This window comes from Zonotrichia leucophrys, chromosome 3 (assembly GCF_028769735.1).
Source record: "Zonotrichia leucophrys gambelii isolate GWCS_2022_RI chromosome 3, RI_Zleu_2.0, whole genome shotgun sequence".
NCBI lineage: Eukaryota > Metazoa > Chordata > Aves > Passeriformes > Passerellidae > Zonotrichia > Zonotrichia leucophrys.
The window spans coordinates 37,682,847-37,705,519 of record NC_088172.1 but is presented as its reverse complement, the minus strand read 5'-3'; the positions used below and the strand labels follow the sequence as shown (position 1 = coordinate 37,705,519).

Genomic DNA, 22,673 nt, shown 5'->3' with positions numbered 1-22,673 from the left:
GAGTCTTGCGTCCGGCGCGCGTCGTAATAAAAACATACCGGGCTTTACAACTTTTACAAGTTGTGAGGTTTCTTCTTTTCTCCGCAAAACACTATGTTCTGAGTTTATGCTCACCTTCATGCTTAGAAATGAACTTTTCTAGCATGAAGAAACAACTGCATTTAACATAACTCTAGTCTCATGATCACATAAAAATCCCTGGATCATGATTCAAAGTAAACAACTGCATTTTCTGAGGACTGGAAGGAAACAAAGAACCTTGAAGGACTCTGCTTTTCCCCTACCTTTATTCCTTCTCCTTGCCCCATTAGCCAGTGTGGCATTTATGCTTTCTCTTGATGTAAGGGGGGCTCGAGCCATGAAGCTGGGCATCTTCCCCTTCATCTGCCAGGTTAGAGGAGTTGTATTTGACTTCAGTGGGAAAAACAGAGATGGGACACCTCATCAAATCACTGCAACCCCTTTATATACCCATACTGTTGACAAGTGGGGACTAAAAGAGTCACTCCCTGTAGCCTCCACAAGGCTCTCCACCACCAGTCATCCCTGACAGGAAAAGCAGAGAGAATAGTGGCACTGAGAAGGTGCGCTGTGAGAAAAGAATTCAGCTTAAGCCTCACTCTTACCTGCTACCCAGCATGAGAACAAATTCTTTATTCATCACAGACACAACAACTTCCCAAATGCACAGCACTGAACACTTTTTTGTTGCTTTGAACAGGTAACAAAACCAGGTTTGGCCAGGAGACAGACAATGTATTATATTTAAGACAACACCTGCTCTGTTTCTTTTTCACATTTGCAGTCAGATGTGGCAGCATAGGTTGTGTAACAAACAAAAGCTTTTCCAGATGCATATGTCATGTCAGTAGGATTAATGAGTTTTTTCTTGCCTTGCAGCACGAGCAGTTTAATAACTAGTATAACTCAGGTAAATCTTCCCTTCATTCCTGCTTTGTAAAACTCGTGTCAGCTTCATTTCTGTTTATAATTATAAAGTGAATAGTTGGTAGCTACTAGTGGAAGTAAGGAAGGTGCTCTAGTACGTGGAGAAATAACACTGTAGGACTGATGACAAGGAAATTCACAGAAAAGTTACCAAGCAAATCACCTATGGTATACTGGTTATGGGGATGAACTATTTTTGAACTTTGGAATAATTTCTGCTTTTTGATTACCTTTTTATTAACACAGACAACAGCTAACTAAACTTGCCAGATGTTAACTTTGTGTCTCTCAGATGTGTTTTGTGGGCAGCCTGCCACTTTACCTACTGCCTACACAGATTTTTGGAAAAAATATCACTAGTTTTCACACAGTCTCATTCCACCTGGATAGTAAAGGAACATTACTAGAACTCTTTAATTAGAAAAGACAGAAGGAAAGTGATATATGCATTTAATTATTGGAGGGGTAACAGGTATTTTAACAGGTATTTTAAAAGTCTGATGTCCTCCAAGATGATGGAGAAATTTAGAAGTAATAGCAGATTGATATAAATTCAATTCACTGACGTTCTAGGTAAACATTGCACTACTTTCAGAAATACTTCTTTTATCATACCATTTACTTAATCAGATAATGAGAAATAAAGACCTTATGTCTTGGAAGGGCACAATTCTGTCAGCTGTGCTCCCTTTCTCTCTTTCTTGCTCTCTCAAGTCATTTTAATAACTTACTCTGTAAACATTATTTTCCTTTCCTATCCTTTAAGAACTCTTTAGCTTTGCAAGCCATGAGAACATAAAATCTGACCCCGTTGGTAATGTTATTAAATGTGTATAATTTGTTAAAATAAAAGGTTTAAGGCTACTACAAACAACAGCGTCACATCGATTGCAGCTTGAGTCAGTGACTTAAGACTTTGTTCTCAATAAAAAGCTTTTGATGGGGATCTCCACCAGCCTACGTTTGCAGTGGGCTGACTCCTTTTGCATAACACCTTGCACATACAACATTTCCCACCCAGTCTTTTCAATCCCCGAAGAATGAGGATGTGCGGGCAGAGCAGACCCACCCTCCACAACTCCCCGCCTCCGCCACCCGCACCCGGCCGAAGGGGTGGGCGGGCCTGACAAATCAGCGCTCTCGGCCAGCGCGGCGCGCTCCCAGCGCCCGCTGGGACGTGTAGTTCAGAAGGCGGGAGGCCGCGCCATGCATGAGCAAGCGGTGCCGCCCTCAAGAACTACATTACCCAGCGTGCCTTGTGGGCGCGGGCGGGCGGTGGGTGCGCATTGCCGGTCGGTCAGCTGGGCGCAGGGCGGGCGGTCGGGCGGCGCGGGCGGTAGCGGCAGCGGCGTTGGGGGCTCGGTCGCTGGCTCAGGGGAGAAGGCGCCCGCTCCGCCATGGCCGAGACGATCGCAGACACCCGGCGGCTGATCAGCAAGCCGCAGAACCTCAACGACGCCTACGGGCCGCCCAGCAACTTCCTGGAGATCGACGTGGGCAACCCGCAGACGGTGGGGGTGGGCCGCGGCCGCTTCACCACTTACGAGATCCGCGTCAAGGTGAGCCGGCCCGGGAGCGGGGTGGCGGTGTCGGGCTCTCGTGTCGCCCGGCGCTGGCCGGGGTGGCGGTGTCGGGCTCCCGCCGCCGTGTCCTTCAGGACCGGTGTCACGGCTGCTGCGGTGCGGGGGGGTGCAGAGCCGCAGTGGACTCTCCATCCTCGGCCTGGGGTTGATAACTCTGTGACGGGCTCCTGGTAGCTGAGGCGGTGCAGCTCGTTACAGATAACCAAAGGACAAGTGCTCTTTCGGCTCCGCTGTGTACAGCTTGTCCTCAGACTTGAAATACCGCTGGACTGTGAGCCATTGCTTGTCTGTCTCCAGGTAAATAGAGGAGAGCAAACTCTCCACTCTGAGATGGGGTAATATGGGTAGATCTGCCCTGAGGGAGAGGTCAAGTTCAGGATTCCAGCGGCTTCAAAAAGTCCATAGAGAAGGTGTAAATAAGTCTAGTGGGCACACGCACTTAGATCAGAGCCAGCTGAAGTGATAAGGGGTGTGTGTATGGAGAAGGGCTTCCTGGTTTTTCTGTTACCTGAAATAAAATTGTAGTGCTTAATAAATAGGGCTGTTTCTCACTATGTGCTGCTGTCAAATGCTGCTTCTTAGTAACACTAGAATCCTTCCTAGCCGGAAGGGCTGTGTTCAGTGGCTTGCCCCAAAGGCTAGTAGTCTTAAGCTTGAGAAAAGCTGTGTGAAGTCATTACTGTGTTCCCTGGTCTTTAGGGTTTCATAAACAGGGCCCAGAGGAATGGTCAAAAAATGCAGTGTCTGTGTCTGCAGCACAGTCCTTGCCTGTGTCTGGTAGGGCCTTGAGGAGGGAACCCTTTTTGGTGTACATGGCTAGAAATAAGCTGGGTTGAGGAAGTTGGATACTTAAAGATGGGGTTTTTTATAGTTCGTAGTTGAGTCTTCCACCTTGTATAGCTTTGCTCTGTTATAACTGAGCTCTGTTATAATTTTTCTATGTTATATATGATTGAACCTGGTCAGTTGTTGCAGTCAGTAATAAAAGGTGAAGCTTCATTGATTTCCTGCACACATTCTCTGCAATATGTGTTCTTCACAGCAGGGAAGGATACAGCTGAGCGCTGCTGCCTTGGTCACCGAAATTCACCAGACAAGACTTAACCTTGTGTGAATTTTCTGGTTTTAAAGGCCTAAGTCCCCAGCTTGGTGTAACCTTACTTGAAAAAGAAAAATCACCTAGCTATTGTAGCTATTTCTGTGTTTCAGGATGTGTCTATGGGGCAGGAAGAATAAACTAACATGCTTGTAGCCTATGTTTGGCCTCAGTGTGAAGTCAAACTAGAACTTGCAGATTTGTTTTGCATTGCACTGCCCTTACCAGAACCCTAGCAATCCACTTAGAAGAAAGATGTAATTCTATCTTGCTGGAAAGTATTTGCACCTTAAGTTCCTGATGACGTTTCTTTCCATGAGACTGAGTATTTGGAATGGTTGGATCCAGGGAAGATGATCCAAAAGGGACTTGGCCATGATATGGCCTTGGGAATTATGTCAAATTTCCTGTGATTTAAAAAATAGCAATTTTTTAAAATACTCAGCTGAAGTTCTTCACCAGAAAAGGATGCAGAAAAACAGGTTTTGAGACAAGTTAGTCTTAGCCCACCTGGTGTTTGGGGTAGAAAATTCTGGATTCCTGTTGTAATGAAACCCAAGAATTATTTGAACAAAAGTACACTGTGATAGTACTGTGACCTTCCTCTGTTCTTCCTCCCAGACTGACTGCTGTGTAAACATTGCATCCTCCACCCTCCTTGCTCACATCTGTACATGCTGGTGTACGGGACTGTCTCCTTATCATTCCCTTTCCAGCTGTGCACTGCCATACACATAGTTCATAGCTACCATGAACTGTAAATTTGAGTTTTATGTCTCTTATGCTGGAAGGCTACAGAGCAGGTAATACAAGTCATGCAGAGTTATGTTCACTGTCTAAACTTGCATCAATTAACTGCTTCTCAGCAGAACATGGACCATATGGCTAATACACAAATTTCAGCACAGAGGGAGAATTCAAGCATGGATTGCTGTGGTATTGTATTTGTGAAAGATAGGCCTAGTACCATAGCCTGCTCATTGGAGTGTGGCTTCTGTGGTTTGACAAGTGCCTGTGGTCACAGAAAGTAAGAAAGTAGCAGCTGATCTGCAGTTTCCTTCAACAGTGCTGGGAGCAGCAGAGGAGCAAACCTGAGAAGATGGTGTGAGTTACCTGTATCATATCTGGAGAGCTGTGTCTTCAAGTAACACCAGCAGTAAAACATTAAGTGTGCAGAAATGGATGGCTTAACTGCTGCCAAATGCTGGTGAAAGCTAAAGGACTGCAGCCTCATGTTACAGCTGGAGAGCATTTTAAGCCAGAAACATTGTCAGAGAGGACGCTGAAATTCAAGTTTGTGTTGAGACAATTACACTTGTACCCTTGTCATGGTGTTTACAGACTCTGTAATTCTATCTTTGTCTGAATCTCAAAGCTTCACTTTTGGGGTTTTTCAGAAAGACTGAGCTTGCTAGCTGCCTCTTGAAGTGATATCTGATGAAAAGTATCTTGCAAAATGTGTGTGTGAAATACTGCAGAGTTTCCCCAAAACTTTTATTGGCAAGCTTTCTGCTGGTACTGCAGTTGAAGTGTATCTGTTGTCTGGAAAGCAGCAAGTGGAACAACTTCATGCTTTAGTTCTTGTAATGCTGTACTCATCAAGTTCTGCTGGAAGTCAGAAAGCTTGATGGGGAAGCTGAAGTTTTGGGTGGACTGCTCAGCACTACACTACTGCATAAGCAAGGCAGTAGTGGTTTGGGACTTCGGAAGGTTTGTGAGTGTCCCAGTGCAGGGTGGCTGTGTGCTGGGGTAGCTGACAAGCATTTAAGGAGTCTTAAATGAGAGGAGTGCTGCAGGTACACCCTATGCAGCACTTCTAGCCAGGCAGCTACTTCACAGATGGACAGTTGGCCAAAGTATTGACTTTCTGAGCCTGAGTCTGTGCATTAAATAACAGTCTGTTCTTGGCAAGCTGGACAAGGTGATGACAGAAAGCTTTCCACTGTAGCAACCACTATAAGGCACACAGTGTGGCAACGTGCCACTACAGTGCAGCCTAGCAATGAAAGTCAAACATCTTGTTTGAAAGTAAGTGGTAGAAAATGCCATCCTGCTGTGCTAAAATAGCAAATTTGCGTGGGTCATGTTTTTGACAGGGTACTTGAGAATTTTCTTTCCATCAGCAGCATCACACAGAGCATTTCTAACATTTTGAGGTGTCCTTTGTGTGTGAAGGCTCAGGGTGAGCTAGACTGGGAGTAATGCAGCAGAGTATAAAGCTCTAAGAGTTTTGTCTAGCAAAATAAAACTTGATAAAGTACTTACCTCATCTGAAGGTATCTGGATGATCACAATATGGTGAGCGTGCAGCATTTAAAACTAACGTAATCAACGAGACTGCCTGCTAAAGGAATACAGTAAACTACTTAATTACTCTTTCCTCTTGAGGAAAAATGTGAACCAAAAGTCAGGTTCTCAGTGTAAATACCCCTACATGCTGTTTCTCATAAGTCTTTATTAGCTCTTCTCTCTTTATTATTAAACCTTTTCAGGGTGGGCTTGTTCAAGTCAACACTCTTGAATGAGGGCATGGGAATACCTTTACTATTTATGGACTAAAAGCCAGTTCTCTCTCTGAATTCCAGGAAGCAAACAGAACAAATTACAATTATCCTATTAGCATCCTACAACATGTATTTAGTCCTCAGTCCAGTTCCAGGTATCATTTGTCTTCTACTTTTCTTGATAAGTGGGTCGAAAGGAAGGTCTTTGCTCAAGCAGATTCTGTGCAATAGCTTCAGTTGTTAAATCCTTTAAGGAGACAAGGCTTAATCTTTACAAGCTGACTGATCCAGTGGTCGGTGTCACACGTCACAGCCATACACCCATTGTAAAGACAGTGCCACAAGAGATAAGCACTTTGCTTAGAATTTTAGAATACTGTCAACAAAGGGTATCCAGGAACTTGCTACATTTTGGGAAGTATCCCTTTGGCAACCCTGAGAATAGCTCAGTTAGTTAGAGCATGGTGCTAAATAACACCAGGCTTGTGGATTCAATCCCTGTATGGGCTCTTCTCTTAAGAGTTGGACTTCATGATTTTTGTGGATCCCTTCAAACTCAGAATATTCAGTGTTCTGGAAATAAACTGTTAACACTATTCCATCTGGTTTTGTTTCTGTAGAAGTAAAAGTGACTTCTGTGCTGCCCATTTTGGTTGGGTTTTTCACCTAGACTGAAGGGTTAAATCATCTGTTCATGGTTAGTGAGAACTTGCGGAGAAGTCATTGATACTCAAACTGACAGTTAGAAGTATAATAAAATACCTTTTGCAGGAGCTATTAGTCCAAATAGTTAAAGAATTCTTTTTTGTCAAACCAAAGCCAAACTAAAAGCCTTTGTCATCTTAGCTCTGTTCTTTAATGTTCAATGGCCTCTTGCCTCTAATCAGTATTACTAAATTTGGCCCTAAGGCTTACCTTAGCTTTTTGATATTCCATAGTGCTCTTGCTTGTCTTGTGGTGTAGAAAGGGAATGTCTTGCTGTGCTTTCGTTCTGAAATGCAATAGTTGGGTGGTTCCAGTGCTCTTTAGGGCAGCAGTCAGGTTTCCTGAATGTTCTGCAGACCTGCAGAGGTGCTCGATTGTGTAGATCCGCTGTGGGGAAGGAAATGAATACCCAGGCTGTGAAGTGCCTGCCGTATTAAGAATAGTGTTGGTTTCCAGGGATTGGGGAAGTTTATCTGAGTACTGCTGAACTTGCATTGCTTGTGAAAGTCCTGTTCTCTCCTTAACCAATTTTTTCAAGACCTAGTTTGGATACAATATTGACATTTCAGCATGTTTATAGTGGTCTGACTTGTGATTAACTGATTGTAGTCTGACTGCTGTGATCAAGTCAGAGTAAGACAGAAAATGAACTGAAAGTCAAACTTGCTCAGAAAGCACTTATCTTGTGCCATGTTTTGCAAAGTAGTGCTCTTGAATGTGTTTTGCAATGTTTTGTCCTTGAACAGTTCCAAATGTCCTGTCCTTCATGTTTGAAGCTGCAAATTCTTCCCCCACCACAAAAATAATCAAATCAGCCATTGCTGTAGTTGACTACAGCATTGCACAGTTTAGTAGTTGAAGCTTGTGGTGGAGTCATGACTAAACACTGACTCAGTGGGGATGTGTTTACGGATGCATAATCAGCAGTAATTCTGTATTTCTCTACTACTACAAATCTTGCATAACACTGCAAGTCTGCCCTAACTGTAGTAAATTGTGCCTTTAAAACCCATTCTAGACACTGCTACCAGTTAGGTATTCTCAGACTCCTCTACAAAGAATAAAAATGCAGTGATTCAGGTGAGCATTTTTCTGTTCTACAGCCTGGGTACTGCGTCCTCACAAACATTAACTATTCCTTCAAGCAGTAATTCAGATAAAGATAACTGAAGGCTAAGAATTTCCAAGGACACTGATAAGGGAGACAGAGAAGTAGAATGGCTTGGATTTAAGAAACTTCCAAAGCAAGGAAAGTGGATTTACTCTTGAGCAGCTGTTTTTTTTCTGTAGAGGTTTGTAATTAAACTAGGTTCAAGAGGCTGGTCCAAAGGTTTGAACTAGTTTGGCATTGATATCTGTTACTGTGTAAGTAAAATAACCAAGTTTCTGAATAGTGCTTCTTATTAATATATCAGTTTAACTGGTGACTTGCACTCCTTTTATTTTAGAGCATACAGTGCAGTCATGTTTTAGGATTGCTCTCTAGTACAGTGCAGAACAGACCAAATCAAATGGAACAATGACTAATCTTTATAGGACGGGTGGCTGTAGTCCAGGTAGGCATGTGATGCCAGGGAGTTTTGATACGTGTTTATTTTTAGATGGCTTGCTGAAAAAGTGTCAGCTTGAACTTTAGAGCAGTCTGGTCTCTGCTGCTTTTCATCTGGGGAAATAAATGATGCAGCAGAGGTTTATGTCTTCTAACAGTAAGGGAAGTATTTTATTTAAAGTTTTTTCACTTGGTAAAGCAATGCGAGTTGCACTACTGGAGGCTGTTTTAACAAGTGCATAATCCAAATACCCTGTGGAGCTGTAACACTGAGTAAAGGGTCTGAAGTTGCTATTGTTGCTCTAACTTCTAACATAAAAAGGATGGAGGAGCCCTAACCTTCTAGTCAAGGTGTAAAAACAATTGTTCTACCAACTGAATATAGGTCCATGGTTTGGTTATGTCTTTAGAATCGAATTGAAAATCTGTGTTATACCCCAGAAGATTCTGCAATATGACAGTATAGTTTGTGTTGGCCACAAAACCTATTTGAAAGTATAACGATAAGCTAGTGTATAGCAACTTTACTCTAAAATCCAGAAGCAAATGAAGCTATATATTAAGTGGTTTAGAGCCACCTCTAGACCTGGAAATAAAGCTTAGATATTATTTCTGTAGGCCTAAGCTGTAGCACCCTTTAAGGGTTAAGATATGCTGCAGATTAATGAATAGGAGTTGGAAGCCTTTCTATAGCTTTTAGTGGCTACTTAGGAGTGTTGTGTTACTGTTCCAGTAAAACTGGAAATATGAAGATAATTTTTTGCTACTTTGTAGACTCACTTTTAAGGTAGTTAACTTACCGCTTTTTTTTCTTGTGTATTTGAAGTATAGGGATGCTAGACAGTCTCTAGCTCACAAAGCATATTAAAAGTTTAGTTTTTGATAAAAAATTAGCAACTTCAGCAATTCACTGAAATTTTTTTTATCCCCATTTGACTATAGCTGATAGATGTCAGTAATGATGCTAAAGCATCAACTTAATGTGATCCCTTTTCAGTCATTCCTGATGAGGAATGAGTAAGAACATTACAGTAAGTCAAATCAGAGCCATATGGCTGTTGCACCTTGAATTGTGTAAAAGTAGCAATCCCTTCTCTTTCAAATCAATATTTGCTATTTCACAGGAGGCTTTGACTTGCTAACCCAAATCTAGTTGCTAGTTCTGTCTGGGTGTTGTAAAAGTCTTTGTCCAAATGTGTCCCCAAAGCAGGCTCCAGTTTTTATTTTTGGCTTCTGAGCATGGAGCCTGAAGAATTAAGAATCACTAAGCAATCTCTTTTTCTTAGCTTACCCTATCCAGAGTCTTTTAACTGTGGCATACCATAATTCAGCTGTTCAGGATGTTGTTGAACTTGTTCAGGTGATGATAGATGCTTTTGGGCAAAAATACGGGCATCCCTATGCTCATTTTTCAGAGAGCAACTCTGGACTCAAAGCACTGGATTTGACAAAGGTTATGATAGTCTCTGTCATTATGTTGCTATTAGGATTTCATTATGTTGCTATTACTGTTCAAGGTAGAAAACACCCTGGCCCCATAGCTCCAGTGCTGCAGAGTGGGAAGCTCAAAAGTTCATGGTATAGTTTAAGTCAGCATTGTTTAAAAATTGCATGGTCAGATCTTTGTGTTCTCGTAATTTTATTATGATGTACCTTCAGTAAATCTGGACACTAAATGGAGAAAAGGGGAGATAGAACTCTGTTTTGATGAAAAGGACTGAAACTTAAAAAAATAACAGTCTCTGGTCTGACATTTTGCACTGGGGAAAGAGATTTCCTTCAGTAATATACCCACCAAAAATCTAAACCTCTAGAAACTGAAGTTTAAAGCATGTTTTCCTTCTTTCTTGCTTTTCATAATTGTAGGAAATTGAGTGGTAGCTGCTTATGTTGAATTGGGAAGGAAACAAACCTCTGGCAAGGTTTCTGCAATAACAGTGGACTGCTGGAGCCAGTTTCTTGTACTAAAGGGCAGCAGGTTCTTATGTTAAGAAAATCATAATGCTTTTTTTTATCCACTCTGAATGCTATTTACTGTGGTACCCCAGAGCTCTCTTTGACTGTAAATGTAGTCAAAGAGTGTAGGCTCTTGACAAAGATTACAGCTTGCATGAGACAGTCAAGATGCTTGAATTTAGCTTCTGAGAGTCAAAGCCACAAACTTTTATCAAAAGTGAGCTGTGTGCTTTCTTTCACTCTATTTTAATGGAAATAGAGTTCTCTCAAGGCTACCATAACCTACTTGAAAAGATGACATCAAAGTAGGTGCTGTGGCAACAGTGCAGCTTTATTCTCAGTCTGTTAGGAGTGGGAGACACGGGCAATGCAGGGCTGCTGCTGAGTGTTATGGTGGCAGATGAGGAAATTAGCCAAATTTACCTCAGACTATGCTGAGCAACAACATCTGGGGAATTTGCTATTGTGGGGATGGACTGGGCTGCAGTGTCACACAGTCTTGTGGAGTGTCAGCATGCTCTTTGAAGGAACCCAGATGCTATTTGCATTTGATTTATGGCTGGAAACCAATTTTTAGGAGCAAGTCTGACTATTTGCAAGACTTTTCCACTCAGTGGATAAGCTAGTCTAAAAACTAAGACTTAAAAAGACTTAGAATTATTTTATTAATTGAAACTAATTATAAACAAATAAAGTAGTGTAGTTTTCCTCCTGCATTTAAGGTAATTTGTTTTCCAGAATGGCTGCATTGTTGACTGTATCTGAAGCTGAATGGACAGTAATGACTAGTACTCAAACTACTTGCATTCTGCTTGTGGAATTCTCTTCACTTGCATACAGAAACAATTTTTCAGCTCCTGACTGGGCATAGCTTGGGGAGTGACTGTATTAAGAGCTGGAAGACTGTTACCTGGTTATCTGAGCCACTGTTTTAGGATTGTCTTTTGCTTCTGAGGTGAACTGCCTTTTGCTTCTGAAGTGAATTGGGAATCTCCTGAATTTAGAGTCAGGCTCAAAGTTGAATATGTGATGGTGACACAAATGAAGCTGATGAAACATGCTTACTGGGAACGTGGACTTTGCCCTGAAGTCTGTTAGTACGGAACCACTGCTTCCCATTTCTGGTTTGTCAAGCACTAGCCAAATATGACCGTAGAAAGTTTGTTTGGCATCTGAGTGAAGAAATGCAGGAGTGACTTAAGGATCTGAGTTGGTCACCTGTTGTTTGATTATGTAATGTAACTTGGCACCAATTTTGAAAATATTTATTCTGGTGTACTGGCTGGCCATTAACTGCCCCAGCAGAATACAGGCTGTTTGACAGTAGTCAGAGAAAGCCTCATGGTGTCTGCATACAGTCTAATAAAGGGACAGTGCTACACAAAATCCATCTTGACTTTCTTTGGATTTTGGGCTGTGTGTGACTTCTGCAGAACTGGTTTGTTTGTCTTTCTGCAACAATGCCTTATCTGCAATTCTGACTAGTGATTTACAATTGTCTAACATCTTGGGTGATGCATAATCCTTTCAGGTTGCATTCAAACTGCTAAGCAGCATGATTTTGGACTAAGAAGCTGTTGATTTTTTTTTCAATAAATTTTATAATTATTACGCAGCTGAAGAAAGAATTGCTGCAGAAATTGTGCTGAAATTATTACAGGAATGAGCTGTGCTCCAGGGGCTGTTCCATGTTTCATGCTGTCATGAGTTTTGTGATAGTAGACTTAGCAGCTCAGCAGGCCAGAAAGTTGACATTATAATGCTGAATAAGCATGGGCAGAAATGCTCATAAAAATGAAACTAGCCTGACTTCAAGTTTTGTGCCTTACTCTGCTCTCTGTTCTAGCAGACAACCAAAGCATGGGAAGCGCTCAGAATAGCTGGTGGCACCTTAGTTACTGAACAAGGATAACTCAACATAAAATGTCAAGCAGAGAATAATACATTTTTGATAGTCTGCATGGTCTTGAAATGACAGTTTAATAGAAAATGAAAGTTTCTCTTGGCTCTTCAGGATTGTCTCCTTCTACCAAATTCTTGTCCAGTGAAAGCCCATGCTTCAGGAGGTGTCTGGCTTGCTTAATGAAAACTATCTATCCATGGGAGATGGAGGCGGTAGGGTGTGCAGAAGTCCAGCCTGCTGAAGCAAAGGGTGCTCTGTTCAAACAGGGCAATAATCCTTAGTGATAAAGGCCCATACAGCAACCTCAGATGTGAATATAGCCTGAATTAAAAATAGGGACCTAAGATGTAAATAGGTTAAGCAGTATAAAAAGGACTCTCAAATTGCATTTTTAAATAGATCCTTCCTAACAGCTGCTTACCTTAGGAACACTGCACTGTCAGTATTTACTTCTAGAGGAAGGAGAATTACTGCAATTTCTGGGTTTAAAGAACATAAGGTTTAGAAATTGATCTCAGAAGATAGCTCTAGTTCGTATCCAGACCAGGTGAACGTGTACTTTGTTTTGGAATATAGTTGTCAAGTTGTGACTTGCAAGACAATTAATTTAGTTTTATGACATAGTTTACAATCTGAGTATTTATGGTACTTATGATGAAAATTTGAGATGATTTTTCAATTGACAGGGAAAGCAAAGAACTCTTGCTTTTTAGAAACAAAAACTTTTTCTCCTACTTGCTAACTGAGCTAGCATGTCAAAAGTTGAAAAGGGAATGTAGAAGGTAAAGTGAGCTCAATTGGCACTTCTACCCCCACATTGTACTTGTAAGCCTAATATGTTGTTCAGAGATTAACTTTATAGACTACATGCCTCAAAGCATGAAAAGAGTTCCTGAAGACCTGGGAACTTAAGTTTTTTAGCTGCTTTTATCCAGTTCTAATCCCTTTTTTAGTAACTTGAGAGAGAAATTAATATTTTCTGCAAGTGAGAACCTATATGTTAAATATTTTAAAGGACTTTGTACCGGAGACACTGACAAAGAGTTGATGTACTATGTAATGGTGAACTTGGTTTAAAAAACAATAGCTGAAATCAGAGGAGAATAATCCAATACTTAACTTCTGGGAATCTCCTTCATGCATTGTGGGGAACCTAGCTGTATTCACTCTTGAGTAGAATATTCTTACCATCAAGACAAGAGTGTTTATTTATAAAGCCTGACGTCTGATGTTAGTCTTAAATGCAATTTTATTATTAGTCACAAATACAGTCAACAATATTTCACCTGGGAAAGAGAGCTGGAATACTTTCAAGCATTTAGCAATAAGATAACAAAATATTGTTCTAAACTTTATCACCTGTAAATTATGAACTAACTTGCATAATGTGAAAGTACACAACTAACTTATCAAGTACTATTGTGTGACTGGCTGGCAGCAGTACAATGACCCAAGTCATGGACTTGCCCAGTGCAGGAAAATGTATCTGCAATTAAACCTATTTTGAGCAGCCAAAAGTATTCCCTAGTGATAGCTTAAGCATAACCTGCTACAAATGATATTGCACAGGGGTATCTGCTCAAACAGTGACCAGATCCTGAGTTAGGTGGCCTACAAGATAAAAACCAAAAAGCAAAAAGTAAAAGGCAGTAGCTGAGAATGGCTGCTGTGCATCTGCCATCAGGACAGCTGGAGGTAAGTGTAGCCCCAAGTGAACATCAGCTTCCTAGAGTGCTTCTCAAGAGGCTTCTTTAAAAGTATACAAAGACTGTTATTGAATTTGTAGTCTGACAACAGTAGGCATTATTCTGTGACTTCTGGTTGTGTATGGTAATTACAGGCTCATGCTCTTACTTTCAGGAGGTTATAACTCCTAGAAACAATTTTGTAGTGTTCTAGCCAGGGTTTCATTAGGAGAGGATTCTCTCAGTGTGTACTTTTAAAATAATGTGCAATTGGATTGCAAAAGTGGGATAACCCTGCACCACAAGAATGAACAGAAGTAATGCAGGCTGTCACACAAGTTAATATAGGGACTTGTAGCAGGGTCTTGTGCAGAATTATAACCTTGCTCCCATGTGATATCCCTTTCAAGGGTGTTAGGTTTGAGTGCTGCCTCCTAGCCTTGTTCAGCAAAGCTCTCCCTAGTCATGCTCTGTTTGGTTTAACTTTGTAGTCAAATAGTTTGATCTTCTCAGCACTGAATGTTGTAATGCATCTCAGCCTTGTTGTCTTCTCTGTAGCTACCCAAACTTGGCAGCTTGTGCTATCAAATCTTCATCAGTCCTGAATGGATTCACTGTAAGACTTACAGGTTTTGATTTTGAAGATGCTGGAAGCCATGTTGTATCAGGGAGTAGAAAAGTACAGGAAGTTTGGTTAATGTCCTATGCTGATATCTGAAACATTCCCTTGAATGCAGTAAGACAAACTTGTGTGGAATAAGAATTTCTTCCCCCTTCCCACCTCCACTTTTGTATGTATTGGGAATCCAGCTGCTGAGACAATAAGAATAGCAGATGCTTCTGCAACCTTAGAAACATCTCAAGTGGCCAGCAGATCAGATATTCTGCATGGTGATATGATGACAGAATATCAGTAATTGGGATACCATTAAATGAGGCTCATGACTGTGGAGTTCAAGGCACAGCTTACTCATGTGGCTTAGAGCCTTATCTCTCTTTCTGTATCTTGAATGTTTCTCACTACTGCTGTTGTTGCTTAAATGGAATTACTGTGTAACAACAGCTTGGTTCTTGTCTCTGCTTATCAGAATTTCTAATCTGTCTAATCAATAGCTTGTGTTCTTGTTTTCAGACAAATCTACCTATCTTCAAACTGAAAGAATCTACAGTCAGAAGAAGATATAGTGATTTTGAATGGCTAAGGAATGAACTAGAAAGAGAAAGCAAGGTGAGTAAAGTGAAAAGTAAATAGAAGTCTTCATAGATATGCAAAGAATCATGATGCTGAAATGTTTTCATTGTGTTAGAAAGCATGTATCATATAAATAAGGTACCGGGGTTGAAAATGCCCAGAAATAAGCCAGTGTGTCAGTCCTTTTATCAAGCCTCAGTGCTGCACTGCCAGAGGCTTTTTGTTTTAATAATTTTGAGTTAATTCAGAGATAACTACTTGATTTCAGCTTACCCATGTGGGCACGTACTGTTCTTCTCTGCTCACTTTTTATTCCTTCACTAAAAATGTGGTGAGTTGGGTCTTCTAGGAGGAAGAGGTGCATGAACTTGCTTACAGGCTGCACATAAGGACACTTGTGTAAATCTTTCAGGTTGTGGTACCACCTCTACCAGGAAAAGCTCTTCTCCGCCAGCTCCCCTTCCGAGGAGATGATGGTATATTTGATGATTCCTTTATAGAGGAGAGGAAGCAGGCCCTTGAACAATTCATAAACAAGTAAGTGTTGGATCTAGTTATTTAGAGAAAAACCTGGAGCTCAGCCCTGGAAAACTGAATTGAAGCTACTAACCCTCCTAAGGATGGTAACTGCACTAGGCTCAGAATATTAACTTTCACATAATCTTGCAGTAGGATGTACTAACAGTACTTATCCCATGCTTAGTTTGGGTATCTTAGTGCTTACCTGAACAGCTGAAATGACTGTTAGTGTTGTTGTTAATTTATGCAGATTGCTACTGAAATTATAGTGTTCAAAATAATTCTACTTTATAATTTCTGGAAAGATGTCTTCCAACTGGGTGAACAGTAGAGCTTACAGTGGACTTACAGCAGTTTACTTTGATTGCAAATGTGAGGTATTATCAGTTTGTGTGATGATGCATGTTTTCTCTGATCATTTTGAGAATCTTTCTGAAGATTCCGAAGTAAAAACACTACCCGAGGCGTGCACACATAGTTTGAAATAGTCACTGGATTTTGTCCCTGCCTTTCAAAGGGTGAGCAGAAATTATAGTAACAAAGTCTTATGATTTTTTTTCCACCATCTGACACTACTAACCACTGTCTGTACACTGACCTGAGTAGCTGGTTTAATCTCTTTAACAGTGCAGATCGAAACAGTAGGTAAGGAGTGTTGTCAATTAACCAGCTCTTCTGGTTAATGCTGTTCAGACCAACTGGATTTGGGACTGCTCCCTCAGGGAGTTGAAGCCTGTCAGTTCCCCTGGCATTCTAATCTTGTTCAAATAGTGATGCTGTTTAACAGGAACAGAGGATGCCTGTGAGTTATGCCAGAACTTACAAAAATGTACTTGTCAGTTACTGCTAGTTCAGACATGTGTCTTGGAGGTGCAAGTGACTAATTCACTAGAACTGTCTGTCCTGTACAAGTAAGTGTGACCATATGAAATTTTTCTTCACATAGTTGCTTCTTAACTCATTTTAGAATGGTTCTGAATGGGTAAAATGCTTCAGACTGCTCTTTTTGCTGTTCAAAGACAAGTGGAATGAACTTCCAAGGCATCCAGTAGTAAGATGGAATATGTTTGAGTTTGCTGTAAAATCAAGGCAGTCATGGCTGTAAAGTACAGCCTTTAACCATGCAGACTTGGAACTCTATCTTAAATGGAGCAAAAGTGCATTTACTGAAAGTTTTGTATGCTGAGTCTAGCAGTATGCATGGATGAGGACTATTGGTGTTCTGAAGCAGCTGATGTGAAACAGTCATCTTACCCTGTCTCTGAAAAACTGTATAGCTGACAGAAATGGAATGGCCAATTTATAAGTATCCATTTTTCAGTCCTCCTGCAAGTAATAAATTGATTTTGTGGAAGTGTAAAACTTCTTGGTTAATTTTTCCTCCTTTGAAACATAAACTGAGATTAATGTAGATATTGATGTAGTGGTGGAGTTGAGTACATCTGGAATAAAGCTTTCCAGGCACAAATCATAGCCATTTAACTCATCAGTGTATCCTAATGGCATGACCAACTCATTAGGAAATTGTTACTAAAGTTTTGAACCATGTAGAAGCTTTAAGGCTTCTGCCAAGTACTCTGGGCACTAGTGAACTTATACCTGAAGGTCCTTTGCATAGTACATTCACATTATTGCATAATCAAAGTTGTTCTTTGCTTCTGGAATTAGAGTCCCTCAGATAACTGATGCCACTGGAACAAAAAAAATCTTGGTGCACCAATGCTACTTCTTAATATTCAGGAGTGTGAGATGGATGTTATGGAGAAGCTTTGTCCCTCTAAATGTAAAATCTGAATCACAAGAGTGAAGCTTGAGTCAGTTCTCTTGGGCCAGTTTGCTGGCCCCACTAACAATACTACATACAGTGACATTCACAAGGGTGGTTATGCCTCAACACTTGTCTGCCTCAACCTGACTTTGAAATAGATGAAAATTCTTCAAGTAGCAGCTGCTATATGTAAAGGTCACCTTGGTGAAAAATACTGAGCTAATGCAGAGTAAGGTATTCCTGTGAAACCAAGAGCTGAATCAGAGATCAAATCTAGTCTTGCAATTCAGCCACTGATTTTCAACCCTTCCTGAAAGGAAGAAGGAATTTACTGCTGCCTCATCCTCTCCTATATATCTTTTCCTTGAAGTTTGACATCAGTAATTTCATTCTGATGGGGTAAGAAACTCAAACTAGTTACTCTAGACTGTCATTCTTATGAACTAGTGCTTGAGACTGCTGGCCTTTTTCTAGAACCTGGCAAGATGGTAACGTTTTTATAACTGCTCTTGAAATAATCCATCAATACTGAATAGGAGGGCTCAGCTTCCTCATTGTAGGTTGCCCTTAATGACAAGTAAGTAGTGACAAGTGAGTATGTTCTGTGATGAAATAAACACTAATAGATAAATTTGGAGAAGATGCACAGAAGTGCTTGGAAGTGGTGCTGAGCCACTGGAGCTGAATATGTTTCGCATGTGTTCAGCCAGATGAGTAGAGATGTTCTGACAGATTTGGAGGCCACAAGGCTTACAGAAGCTGCCCTTGGAACTGTGGCAGACTTTTCTCTCCTAAGAACAAGTGTGTCTTGATTGACCAACTGGATGTAGTTTTTTTCAAACAACCTGCATGATATTCATGTCCATAAATGATGAACTTTCAGCTATCTGATTCTTTTGGATTCTTACCTGCATGATAAAAATAGTATTTTAAGGGTTCAAGTTCAGTACCTTGTGATTTTCTTCCAAGTTTGTGAGTGTCTCCTAATTCAGTTTCAGCTCCGTTACAGTTAAAAGGATGGTTTTTCAGCTTAAATTAAATTTACAGTAGAGATGCTGGTGTCCCCTAGAACAGGCAAGCTCTGTCTCCTGTGTCTGCAGAAGGGCCAGGTGCCCCTGGCTGTGTGCAGTGCTGCCCATCCAGGCCAGGACATTGGTTAGGTTCCAGTCTCTCTCTGGAGCACTGCCTGAGCCTTCGGAAAACCTTCACACCCCCTGCTGGAGCCAGGCTTCAGCTCTGCTGCAACGAGCTGCTGCTCAGTGACGCTGAAAATGGAGTGGATAAGTGGCCTTTAAAAGGGTGTCCCATGGCAAAGGTGTTAAGACCTTTTTTAAAAAAAAAATACTCTTGCCTTTCTTAGCTCTAGATTTCCTAATGCTAGAATAAGCACTTACTTGGGTAGTCCCATCAATTGCAGGTGACAGATGATGTAACGTGCTTCCAAGGGATCAGAGGTAGCTCAGGGTTCCTATGGACTAACTTCATCTTGGGAAGCATGATAAATCTTGCTACTAGACAGCATTCTAGTTGCCAACAGTGAAGTGAAAGTGGGATCTGTGCCCAAGTGCAGAACAATAGGTTATTGGTGCAAACCTTGATCTGCAGGATAGCTGCAAGTAGGCTCGGCTGGGTCACACTAATGCTTGGTTTTTTTTCTTTCCAGGGTTGCAGGCCACCCACTGGCACAGAATGAGCGTTGTCTTCACATGTTCTTACAAGATGAAGTAATAGATAAAAACTACACACCATCCAAAATAAGGCATACTTGAATTTTAAAAGCGTCTTCTCAAATATTAGTGGTTCTTATGCTTGGTTTTAAGAGGTTGTAGTTTGTCTTAGCATGCTGAGGATGAACAGGCACGAAGTCTCCACTAACACCAATACACTGCTTGGTCTTTGCATATGCTTTATAGCATTTAAGAACTCACTTGTCTTCTAGCTAAATCCCTCTGAATCCTTGATTTAAGAGTATTATACTATGAAACCATCCACCCCTTGCAATGTCTCACAGACCTTTCCACTATTATTTGCAACGACTTAACAATGTTTACTGACTTGGCCTTACTTGAACTTTCACAACTGTAGTGTCACGTGTTCACTTGTATTTGACTAAACTGCTATGCTGTTTCTGAGGTAGTCACCTGTCTGAATGTCTGTAGAAAGACTGCTTTATTTCTGATATCCTGTATGAGAAACACTTATGCAATTGTCTTCAAGCTTGTAAAACACTTTATACTGAAGTAATGAGGGAATTATCTTTATATTCTGTAAGAGGAAAAAAAATGAATTTATATACTAAAGTAACTTGTCTAAAGTTTTGAAATAAAAGTGAAAATGCACTTCAAATGTTTTGTCACTCTTGACCTTGAGTGTGGAGTGTCTCATGCTTTCTGAGGAGGAGGGATTGACTATGCCAAGTGAACTGGTGTTACAGCTTCACTGTGATGCTCTTCCACAGTGTAGTTGTGTATCACTAACAGCCAGCAGTAAATACTCTCAGATGCTGACACCTGCTCTGGAAGTGTTAAAGAACACATAAACGTATAAAAGGCTGTTCCTGTGTTGTGGGACCAAAGCTGGAATACCACTCATGAGAGGCAATCAACAGATCTGTGACTGTAATAACTTTGGGAAAAGGGTACCTTTCCGCCTGGCATGAGAAGCATCAATCCAGCTTCAACTAGGTAGTGAAAACTATGCCATCCTATAGAAAAATGAATGTTTACATAATTTATATTATCATCATGCCTAGTTTAAAATAGCTCTGCTCTACAAATGGAATTAGGAACATAAAGTCATACAAATCTGGTGTAAGATGTGATCATAGACCACATAGACCAGCATTGTGCTGGTTTGACCACTGGTGCAATGCAGGTGCTGGGTGGCTGAACTGCAGTTCACAGGCAGCATTGCTGAAGTTGTCTTTTATATGGGAAGGAATTGAGCTAGAGAAGCTTCCTTAGTCTTCAAAATATGACGTGGAAGTTGCCTGTCCAGGTGCTCTTGACAGCAGATTCCAGGATATTCTAGTAGCAATCGGCTCTACAGTTTCATGCTATTTGGTAGCTATGTATTGGCTTAGACTCAGGTCTGCTTTTTTCCTTCTTATGACAATCTCTGTAAAGAGCATTCTAAAACTTTCTGGCAAAATTAGTAGCTTCTTTTAACTAAGAGCATTAAACTCATTTAGGAAATCTGAATGTAAAAGACTCAAGTGACAAGGCAGTGGTGGCTGGCTGAATTACACATAGTACTATTGATTAGCTGCACTGGATAGATAGATGTTTGAATAATTGCTCTGCATAATTTAAATTTAGGTGGAAACCTCCTACTTGACTGAGACTATGCTGATTCTAACTGTTCTATTCATGAAACCAAGGACCAAAACCGACAGTCCATTTGCAGCCCAGGGCTGTCGCTTTTCAAGATGTTTTTGATAATGTATATGTATATATATATATATATATATATATTTGTATATATGTATATATACAAATATATATGTATTATATATATATGTATATATATATACATATAATGCATATAATGTACATATATGTGTATATATATATATATATTTGATAATGTATATGTATATATAATAAATAATTTCTAAATTTCCCTCTCCTTGTTGAATCACCCCTAAAAGTTGAGTTATTCTTGAAAAGAGGGAAGGAAGGATTAAATATATTGAAGTTTCATTATGTAGGTTTAGATACAGAGTAAGTTATTTTTCTTCTCTCAAATGTTATTTTCTTAGAGAAGCTTCTTCCAGAAATCAAAGTAAATGCCACATCTTAAACCTGAAAGATGATGACACAATCTCTATCATTTGCCATGAAAGAAAAACTAAAATATTTAAGCTGAAGAGGGAAAAGTTGCATGCTTGATGTCAGAGTATTCCTATTTCCAAAGTGAGGACTTTGGAGCATTAGTCTCTTAGAATGACAGGGCATTTGCATAGCGCTCTGGGATCTCACCTAGCCTTAAGTCCTTCAAGGCTAGCTGGAGACCCTAATCCTAGTGGAGTGGAACTGATTGTGCTTCAGTGCAATGTGCAGCAGTGGGAGCAAGACACAGTCTGAGATTAGCTGTGCTAAACCATAGGGATCTGGGCCTTGTCCCAGCTTGTGAGTCTGCTCTGCAGCCGGGCCAGGTCTTGCAGGTGAGAGGATGAGATGTGGGTGCGGTGCCATTGCCCTGCCTGCTTTGCCAGTACGCTCTGTTTTGTCCTCTGGCCTGGGCGATGGAGGGACTGCAGCAAACTGCAGGGTGTGATTGCCTGGTTTCCTAGCAGGGTGGATGTAGTTCATGCTCATTGCTGCTCTGGGACAGCAGCTTGAATCTTACTGAAATGAATATTCTGTGATGGATTCTGTGCAGCGCTGGGTTTTACTTCTCTAGCTCATAGACTGAATTGTCACAGAGTTGGAGAACTGCAATTGATTTTTCTACCCGATTAGGTTCTTTTCAGTGTAGAGAGCAGAAGATAGTTGGAGATTATTACAGTTGCAGGAAGAATGGATTATAAACAGTTTGTTGGTTTCTTTTTAAGAATGTGCTCTGCTTTGTGGTAAGTGCATTTTTAAGTGCTCCAAGCTAGTTTGTATAGAAGATACTTTGAGGTCCCATAGCCTGTGACTCATCTTGTGTATTTATGGTCTGTCTGTCTTGGAAAAGATAGAATGTGAGACCCAGCAGACTGCAAATGGAAGAGAGCTGGGGTTAAAACTTTGACCTCTGAAACATGTGAGATTTTTGAGCTTGGAAGTCAGCAGAGCTAGGATTTCACTTGTGACCTGTATTCCTTGACACTGCAAACCAGTGAGCTATCAATACACACAGTTTATTTCTACCTGTCATTTTAGCATGCGTGGTTCTTCAGTTACTCATTGCCATATGTACAATGCATTTCCCTCCTACTATTGCCAAGTTGTTGTGTTGATTAGGAGTTGTTTCCCTCTTTTTTTGGTGTGATTATGCAGTTAGACACCTTAATAAAATCTCAGTCTTTTTAATTGAAGCGGTGCTTTTGTACTCATCACCTTTTGTTAGCTGCACGGTTCACTGGTACTAAAAATTGTAATAACATGCAACGGAAGGCATATACTGTGGTAGATCTCTGATGCACGTAGTGTTGTATCCTAGAAAAAGCTACCTGTCACCTTGAGAAAGAAGGTGGTATTTATTTGGCAGCTGGTATTTATTTGGATTACAGAAAATAGCTCCATGTAGGATCTCACAAGGCAGGATCACCTAAGCTAC

At 40.8% G+C, this 22,673-nt stretch overlaps 1 protein-coding gene across 1 annotated transcript; it reads left to right on the top strand.

Moving 5' to 3' along the window:
• The first annotated feature begins 2,218 nt into the window (after nt 1-2,218).
• Nucleotides 2,219-19,754, top strand: LOC135445420 (sorting nexin-3). The gene is made up of 4 exons (XM_064707837.1): nt 2,219-2,507; nt 15,062-15,157; nt 15,534-15,658; nt 19,072-19,754. Exons 1-4 carry the CDS (start codon nt 2,346-2,348, stop codon nt 19,175-19,177), a joined length of 489 nt encoding a protein of 162 aa, XP_064563907.1. The 5' UTR covers nt 2,219-2,345; the 3' UTR covers nt 19,178-19,754.
• Nucleotides 19,755-22,673: the final 2,919 nt, after the last annotated feature.